This window comes from Trachymyrmex septentrionalis, unplaced genomic scaffold (genome assembly GCF_001594115.1).
Source record: "Trachymyrmex septentrionalis isolate Tsep2-gDNA-1 unplaced genomic scaffold, Tsep1.0 scaffold20, whole genome shotgun sequence".
NCBI classification, from domain to species: Eukaryota; Metazoa; Arthropoda; class Insecta; order Hymenoptera; family Formicidae; genus Trachymyrmex; species Trachymyrmex septentrionalis.
The window spans coordinates 6,302,725-6,312,516 of record NW_017305180.1 but is presented as its reverse complement, the minus strand read 5'-3'; the positions used below and the strand labels follow the sequence as shown (position 1 = coordinate 6,312,516).

The 9,792-nt window shown below is 30.6% G+C and overlaps 1 protein-coding gene across 2 annotated transcripts; it reads right to left on the bottom strand.

Annotated features, from left to right (window-relative positions):
• Positions 1 to 1,736: 1,736 nt before the first annotated feature.
• On the bottom strand, positions 1,737 to 7,566 carry LOC108747580 (venom acid phosphatase Acph-1-like). 2 transcript variants are annotated; one of them, XM_018485142.1, is made up of 8 exons: positions 7,327 to 7,566; positions 6,801 to 6,908; positions 5,863 to 6,128; positions 4,691 to 4,844; positions 4,498 to 4,621; positions 3,488 to 3,699; positions 1,963 to 2,177; positions 1,737 to 1,842 (listed from the first exon to the last, which is right to left on the bottom strand). In XM_018485142.1, coding segments are annotated over exons 1-8 (1,170 nt in total). In that variant the 5' UTR covers positions 7,417 to 7,566; the 3' UTR covers positions 1,737 to 1,841. The 2 variants fall into 2 exon arrangements, with proteins under 2 accessions (XP_018340644.1, XP_018340643.1); XM_018485141.1 differs by having other exon boundaries at positions 1,737 to 2,177.
• Between the last annotated feature and the right edge of the window lie 2,226 nt (positions 7,567 to 9,792).

Sequence of the window (9,792 nt, the reverse complement as noted above, 5' to 3'; positions counted from 1 at the left end):
TAGTACGGACAGAGCGCAAAACCAGAAATGAGTTTGTGCAGTAATCTGCTACACAGCCAGACATTGTAACTTGACAAATTCATGTCTTCGTTTCATTAAAATGATATATAGCTCAATGCATTCCTTACTTATTCTTTTCATTTCTATTTTATCTTAAAAAACAACGATTTTGAAACGTTTGTACAACATGATTATTTAACTGATTTCTAAAAACCGTTTCCAAAATAACCTTAAACGGTTTTAAAACAAAAATAGCCATTCCTAAACATTTTATAAACGTTTTTGTTCTATTTGGGAAGCAGTAAGCGAATTGGCCAATAATAGAAAAAATGTAAGCTAATAACTTCACGTTATCTACTGCCGCTTCGCTTACGACTTTAATGCCTCATGATATTCAAACAGATAATATAATGTGCTTTTCGTCTACAGTAGGAGTAATATTTTTATATATTTGTAAGCAGCAATGCATTAGTAAGCAGTAAGTTGTAAGAAATTAACTAGTGATAATCAATTATCTCCTCATTATACTTTGATTGGTCAATTTCTTATAGCTTATACAATTTATACCATATTACTCTTATTATAGATGACTCTTTAGATGTAAGGAACCAGTAGACATTAACAGTAGAATAAAATTGTAATAAAAACGCTGTTATTATAATGATTACGTATATAATATTATATTTGTACAGATAACGCGCTTACGAAAGCTAAAGCCAGTGGACATTAACAATAAGCCAAATTTAGGGGTCTATTCTGTAACTCTTAACGACTGTAACTTTGCGTAGGTTTTGTATATGGTAAAAAAGCTGCGCAATGACATTGTAAAGCTACAATTACAGTCGTTAAGAGTTACAGAATAATCCCCTAAATTATTGTTTGTCTTCTGAACGCGGCCTTTTTTTTCTACCGATAGTAGCGCAACTATTCAGATTCTAACCAATCACATTAAATTAACAAAGTTTAAAACATGTAAAAATAATTCAAATTAGTTACTAAAGGAAATGTAACTAAGTTAAATTACAGTTACAACTGGAAAAAAAGGAACGAAGTTAAAGTTACTGAAAAATAGTAATTCTAAGACTCAATTTTTCATTAGCTGATTAATTTATGGTTAAACTTAACCTGATGTTTCACCCAATAGACTTCACTCATGACATTATCATAGAAGCCAATTAGATAAAATATCAGATTAAGTTAACCAGAAAATGAAAAACCGAGTCTAATTGTAAATTAGTTACAAGTAACTAGTACTTCTCAATTCTGTGTATTGTACATATGTATTTATAATACATGAGCAATTGTTTTCCAGATAAGGTCCAAATGATTTTTTTCATATGTATCCGGAAAAAAATAAAAAAATTTACTAAATTTTTTATTTATGAAATATATTACCACAGGATGATATATATATATATAAAATTTCTCTTTAATATCATATTTACTTAAGTGGAAAAAAATTATTTTTTTTATTACAGTTTAGGAATTTAGAGTGGACATGTTTTACAGTATATTCTTGACAATACGTGTCTATGAGTGAGAGATGTCTATTTCCAAATGAATACGATATCAACTACTATGAAATTGATATACCGATAGCTATTTACATATATACAGTGGTCCGTGTATAACGCGACAGTGTAACAACGCGTGCGGTAAAATGCATTAACGTGGTAACCGCAGCACATGCAGCGAAACGCATAGCCACAACCTCGTTGGGCTTTCCGAACGTTCTCATAGTTCGGCGAAGTATTTCCGATATCGGTCAGAACGCGTACTGTGTCGATTTTCGCAACTATTTCCTTTTAACTTAAGGCCATGTAGCTATGCTCTTATCTTTTTCTGCGAAAAAAATACAACAAAAAAAAAAGAATAAGTATCTAGAATTCTGACTATATTGATAAAAGTCACTTTTGCACGAATTTCGATGTGAATGAGAAGAGAACGGTGAGAAAGATGTACCACGAAGTTTTGTCGTTGGCGATACATGCTGCCGACGATCGATGATGTACGTTTTTTTTAAGATCCTCTGTTTTATCTCGACGACAGTAATACTCATCATCACTCGGCAGAACGTCCTTCACAATTCTCAGGAAGTCCTCAAAGGGACATATCTCTGCGCAGCCTGGGATTGTCTGTACTTTTAATTGTTCGGTAACGCCAGACCATAATAAAACCTGTGGAGAGGTTCACGAAAAATAAATCTTTAATATCAAGCGCTTGATTCTAAAATTGAAAAAAGATAAGAAGTAAATTGGATCTTGGTTAAAAAATTGATCGTAAATTATGAAACCGGGTCTAAAAAAAAATGTTTTAAAAATTATGTTGAGATATTGAACAGTAGCAGTTCGGACAGTTATTGTGTGCATCAAATGAAGGCCACTTCTCTTAAGATATTATTTAAAAATAAATATGATATAATTATTAGAATAGAAAATAGAATCAAGTCTTTTCTTGAATTGCATTTCGCGGAAAGTAGATTTGTTTGCAGAAAATTTACTACTATAAAAATTAATATAATTTCTAGACTTAAGGTAATTTAAGGGAAGATACCACAAGGGGGAAGACGCCACTTTGTTTATAATTTTTTTATAGAACGTGCGTTGGCCATACTGACTGTGCACAAGCGTGTGGTAAACAGTTGCGCAGTTATCAGAGCTGAACATGTTCATGCCAAAGTTGATTGGTAAAGATTACGAAATACGAAAAGGTGGGTCGTGAAACATACTCTTTGTAATATTTGGTATGCTAAAGTCTGTATTTCGATGCTTACTGTAAAACCGGGCAAATGATATACGGTTTTAAACAGTGTTCCCTGGAGGTCATGTGAATGATGTAGATTATAATTTTTAATATTCTTATATGTGTAAAAGTTACATTTGAATATTCCTTTTATACTTGGGGATAAGATGTAAATATAAAACACAATTTTTCCTGCTTGAAATCGTCATTAAAATGATCTTATGAATTAAAATTTTAGATGCTTTATATATTATAATTCGAAATATTTTAAGTTAATGAAATGCTGTTTAAACAAATAAAAGTATGTCCAACTTACTTCCTAGATTACTCTCTTTCATATTTCATCAATTTGTTTTATCATATCTTTATGTGTTCTTATAGCTTAAACCCTTGATCATGTATATTTTACTATAAATAAGTAAAATATACAAGTTTAGATTGCATCACATTATTTAATTGTTTGTGACATCTTTTCCCATAGGAGGTGGCATCTTATCCGTATATATATGGAGAAGATGCCACTTTTACAAGGTATGACATATCTATCTATTTTTTTTAATAATACAGAACATTAAAAGTTTAATTTATTGATTTGTATGAATAAAGAAAGGTTGACAGAATGTAAATAAAATTTTTTTGTTCATTAATTCAATAACATTAAGAAGTTATTCAAGAATAAAGGCTTAAGTGTGGCGTCTTCCCCCCAATTACTTTATTTGTTACTGAGATATTTGTATTAACATACCTGGATGTAGTAAATTCCTTTCTTGTCTTGTAGAGTTTCTAAAATGATCGTAGCACCATAAGGTGGTACTGTTGGTTCGTTTGTTCCTAAAGTGTAGGCAAGAGCAGCTACATTAAATTCGTGGCCACCAAACAGAAAAGCTTTTCTATCACGTGGCGATTTTCCTATTTGGTGCTCTTGAATGTCATCCACTATTTTACGAAGCAGCATGCCTGTATAAACACCGGTTACAATTAAAAATTTTAAGATTTTATTTTTAAATAATAAAATAAAAAGAAAATGTAAAGATGTCCCTAAAATAAATTTCAATATTTCAGTGATATATTCTATCTTGAAGATGAAGAAAGTACAGTCGCATAGTTGTAAATCCGGAAAACACATTATTTCTCAATTACAAATACTTTCTGCCTGTAGTGAAATTTTATACAAGAATATCTAAGAAATTCATAGAGATTTGATTTTTAAATGAATGAATTATATTGTTCTTTCTTTAAGTTTTAAAGGAGCTGTCGGAAATAACTTTCTTGTGCTTTGAATTGACGTCTTACGAACTTGAACGTAGAATTTATACCAGAGTATAAAATAATTACATATTTTATGTTCTCGTCCATTCCTTGAGATTAACAAATGAAAATATACATTTTGCATCTTCTATATTACATCTTCTATATTACATCTTCTATATTACATACTTTCTTGAGATTAATTGCATGAAATTGTTACATATTTATTATAGTATTTACAGTTTTAATCTTGTCAAATAGAATTCTGATAATCAATATAATCATTTGATCTTCAGATATGACTTTCATTGTATCATAAAGCTATAATTAATTTTAAACTTGATCTTTTATTATCAATGATGCGACAACCTCAGATCTTTTGACTTCCTCAGTTTCCTGGAGATTTCTTAATGCTTTTGCTTACATCTCCTTAAGATAAATAAAATTCACTATTAGAGTTTGCTGATTTATTTCAAGGACATTCTACAATAATAGCACAGTACCAACCTCCGTTTAATCTTTTTAAAGTTTTTGTATATGATCGAAGTTTGAAGTCTAACTCTATCAATTCTATCATCGGACTCGGGAAAACATTTTGAGTCCACTTTGGCAGTGTCAAATTTTGTGCACTCTGGAAATGATTATATGATAAAAATTCAGATAAACTTATAAATTTATTACTATCGGAATAATTGCTTACCTCCTCTTTCAGTAGATTATATAAATGACCAACTGCTTCCGTAGTATTGATTAGTTTACCAGTGTGATCCGTCAAGTAATCCATTATATTCTTGTACTTATTAATCATCTCTTTCGCATCTAGTTGAAGGAACCGTTGATATTCTTCTATGTATCTAAAAAATAAAAAGAAAAAATAATTAAATAATTATTAAACAAAGTAATGAGTTGATTGGCCTTTAATTTAACGATAGTCTGTTTATTTTAAAGATTCTAGTTGTAGCTGTTTTACAAAATTTTGTGTTTTTGTAACTGATTGCAATTGAAATTTTTTAAGGAATTATAGGCTCGATGGAGTTTTCTCACTTTTTATATTACTATAAATACTATTTTTACAAGTATGATACAACAATTTTTGTAACCGGGACTTTTAGTCGTGCAATTACAATTGGCCATCCATCATATTTCGAGACATATTTGTTAATTGATAACAACGGAAATTTCTACTGATTGAATGTTATTGGAATATTATTGTTTTATAATCAGAAGAGAGAAGTAATAAAGTTTATATATGTATAAGAAAATATTTTTAATCATCGGTTTTATAAAATAATTTATATTTGCATTTTTTGATTGGTCGTTTTAGTAGTTATTTATTTATCTACTTCAATGATTGCTCCTTTGCAATTGAAATTTATTATTATTTATATTTTATTAACATTGAAAATGACCTAGTGATAGATTTGTTCGTATATGTACTTCATGTATAAGATTTATTAAACATTAGCAACTTTGGCTCGTAGCCCCTTTTTTAATTTCAATTTTTGTTTTCAACAAAGTATCTTTTAAGACAATATGAATACACAACTAGAAAATGAAAGCCTTAAATGGTAATTCTGGGTCTTTAGTGCTTCAATTAGAAATGCTAGATTAAAATATTCGAGTTTTCTTATAAAATATGTACCTGCGCAGAAGAGCATACAAAAATAGTTAAATCTATTCGCTCTATTTTTCAAGAGAATTATTTTTATTTTAGATTATATTAAATAGTTGAAAACCAGACAAAAAAGAGAAACAAATATATTTTAAGCGTTCATGAAAAAAAGATTGGAAAAAGAAGATTAAAGGAAAGAGATTTGATCGTCAAATCCTGTTATCAGGTCCTTGTGACCAATTCTCTGTAAAGTTACTTACCGATAGCAGTAATGCGGAAACAAGAGGTTGTCAGTCTTGTATGGCACGAAGAACGTCCATGTCGGAATCCAGGGCAAGTGCGGATTCCAGGTTTGCTTCTCGGAGGGCGGGAATAATCCTGCCAGAACTAACTGGAGAGACAGCTGAGTCCGCGGGACTTCGCTAGATCGGGCATAGATCTTGGACGGCCAATAATCCGGTCCGAAATATTGATCGTATCTCTCGCGCAACATTGTCCCGATTTTGTACTCTCGCATCTTGCCTTGCTAATTGCATGAGAAAAAGTATTGGATAGATTTCGAAGAGCCGGAAAATTTCACGAACTTTTTTTAAACCGAACTGTTTTCTCAACTTTAATTGAAAATTATATCCTAAAGATGATATTCTATTTTTTAACTATTAAAGTATAATAAATATTTTCCAAAAGATACATATCACAATCTAGAGGAATTTATATGAGTTTAGTAAAATAAGTGCAAGATTTTAAGCTTTTCCCTATTAGTGTCTCTATATTGAAGTTGAAGACATTGTGTTATGAGTGTACATTGAAATTGTAAGTTTAATTAAAATATAATTTATGCAATATTATCTTAAACAATTAGCTTACGTCTATTATCTGTTTTAGTAATTATATGTTAAAATATAAATCAAATGCGGATAAATACAGAAATTGGAGGGGGGGGGGCGGGAAGAGTACATTAATAGGACATCACTCTTTGAAAGAGCACACTAATAGGGACAAAAATATTTTCTTTATTTTTAACAAAAACATAAAACATATTAATATTTGTTAAAAAAATATAAGAAAAGGAAATAGTTGGAAAACACGACATTGATTTTAAGCAGACAACATTAAAACTACAATTAAATCATATAATTGGATTGACAATATTTGATTACGTGATATAATATATTTTACTGTTATCATTTATACTTACATTGGTCAGATCTCCGTTTCCCATTGGATAGTAAGAGTAGTTGCGATATGGATCATTGGGATAATTTTGAAACTCTCGATGAGGCACTTTGTCACCGTGGCGAAATACCTTCGAAACAGAATATACTTATTTAAGCTATGTCGTCTTCATTTCGTTACCATCACTGTCACCGCACAGACGGTATCGCAATAATGTAAATGTTTTGTTACTTTACACGAGGGACCGCTTTCTTTTAACTTTTTAATTTCTCTCGAAAATTTCTCTCGGCATCGAACTGACACTTGCACAATTTGCAAAGTTTATGTTTGACTCTCAGTGACATAACACAGTGTAGGAATAACTCATTTCACATTTTAGAAAACGGGAAAATAATTATTACGTATTTGCAAAAAATCAGGAAAGTATTAAATTAAATCTTTGAAAAAAACATAATTTTTTTACATCATTATTTGAATACGATCTTCCGAGAAAAAATAATCCTCACTGGTTTTACGAACGCTTTGCACTTGAATGAATAAAACTTTACCACGTGAAGCAATTGCAGCTCTACATCGGGAGTGACTGATAACGCAAGGCTGCTAAGAAATATGACGAAAATCGTCGATTGCAGAAACATTCTCCCAGTATCTTCCCGAAAGTACTCGAACGAGCACTTTCAACACTTAATCCGAAACGATCTAAACAACCGTCGCGATCGGAATCAACGATTTCACAGCATCACAATCTACGGATGGTGTTTATATTTCTACTCTCGCCTCTCTGCTGACATGAGTGGGCGAATGGTGGTGGGATAATAGTAACGAACAAGCTCGTAATTCCAACGATTTTTATTAGCAAGTTTCCCGCTCTGAGTGAGCAATCCGTTCCTTTTTCCTGACGTTGATCGTCACCTTCCACGAAGGACACGTACGTAAATAGCAGGAAATTTACAGAAAACCGCATTTGACGATCTCGTAGGGAAATTTTTTATATGGAAACTTTTTAATTGAACACTCACATTCCGTGTCATGCGATATCTCATTTATGAATTGCATGAAATTATAATTGAACGACAAAGTGAATCTTATCATCTTCGAGAACTCCATTTTATTGATTTATTACAAATGTGATAGACTAGCAATCTGATATTTTTGAAAATGATTCAGATGTCATTTAATCCAGGCACTTACGTGCGCAGCGCAGCAATTAAAAATATTAGAATTTTATTTTTTGTTCAAACATGCTGTCGTCTCTGATAACAACTTTTTTAACTTCATCCAATTTTTTATTAATTAGCTTTGCAAGATAATAATTTAAAGATAAAGAAAAATATTATCTTCTTTTGAAGGTTAATAATTTAAAAGAATTTAATGCTTGGCATTGAGAAAAAATATGAGAAAAACATTGTAGCGATTAACGAAGATTTTTATTATGGAGATCGGCAAATAATTTCGATAATATTTTGCGTTTTTTAATACAACCAAATATTCAATAAAGTAATGTTGTTATTTTATAAAATCGCTTTATCTGCCTTTGATTTGCGTCTTTCTTTTTTCTTAACTGGTAAACGATTCCCTGATGCGTATTCATGAATGTGCATTTACGAGTTTCGTAAAATGCTTGGCCCGTCCAACAGGCTTATCTACATATACGTAAATAACAAAACGGATCTGTGAAGCATAAAAGCATACCATAAAAAGCGATATGTGATTTACGAATCTCTGAAATTTTTTCTTGAGAAATTTCTTCCCAGAATTATTTGTTTTGATATAATTGCAAACTTTACTGTGTATTTTGTTAACAATTTTTTTGTAAATAACAATTTCCGTTAAACATTAACAGTCTAATTTATTTTATAGACAATTATTATTAAGTATAATATTAATCGTTAAAAAATTTTAATGTTGGATTAAAAGTTTATAATTAATTACGGATTTGTATATTCGCTTAGCTACTTGGATTAAAATTTCAAGACCTCTTTTACTTTACTTTTTACTTTAATTTTCAAGAACTTTTGTACTTCAATGTATGTTTGAGAAAGATTTATTATTACTTGAAACTTATCTGTAAAGAATCTTCGAAACTTTTAAACAAATTTATTGTTTCTCTCTCTCTCTCTCTCTCTCTCTCTCTCTCTCTCTCTCTCTCTTAGTTGAAATCCAATTAATATAATCAAACAATCATTTATCACAAATTGAATACAATATAATTTTTTGAATTGTACTTTATTTAGTTTTTTTTTTAGGAAAAAGGTATACGATTATTAGTTTATATATAAAAATGTCATATATATTGTTTCACATAAAATATATCGCACAGTACTTTTTAACCTCAATCAAATTCCGATATCTCTGCGATATGTATCGACATATTAAATTGATATTGATATGTCGTGCCAGGTGTAGACGTGCGTCAAATTGACTAAATCGAATATATACCATATTATGGAAGTCCCAAGGATATCCAGCCGATTCGACTTTTGAGAGCAACATGATGCTTACTTTGACGTTCACCGTGCAAACCGAATTTAGCTATTGCAATCGTATTTGGAATATCAGTAGACATTATTTCTGAGAATGACTTTTTAGGGATCTTTTTTATCCAGAGACATTGTAATTATTCAGAGACATTCTTTTAATAGTACAAGTTAAACTACTCGCTTTTGTGAAATCAATGTGACGTGTATTCTAAAGAATTTGTAAGAATTTGGGTGTGTCCAATGATTCATGTGGATATAATCGACATAAAATGAAATGAATACATTTTCGCCATTACCGCGTCTTTTTGTGGCATTCCGCGAAATCATCGCACGGTATTGCTTTACTCGGCTGCATGCTGTAAATTTTTCTTTCGTAAATCAATTCAAGGAAATCAGGGAAACCTGAGAGAAGGCTTTCAGACAAAAATGACATTCATGTATGTAACTGAAGATGCCATTTCTAATTAGGGGCGGTATGCATAGTCCGTTCTTATTTCAAGACTGTCTTAAATAATGTCTTAAGACGCTAAACGT

Coding starts and splice junctions, on each gene's coding strand:
- LOC108747580 (XM_018485141.1), bottom strand. CDS start 7,416: ATGTTTCTGCAATCGACGATTTTCGTCATATTTCTTAGCAGCCTTGCG. Junction 6,129..6,800: donor GAAACGGAGATCTGACCAAT/GTAAGTATAAAT, acceptor TCATGCAATTAG/CAAGGCAAGATGCGAGAGTA. Junction 3,700..4,497: donor TTTAAAAAGATTAAACGGAG/GTTGGTACTGTG, acceptor GTGTTTATACAG/GCATGCTGCTTCGTAAAATA.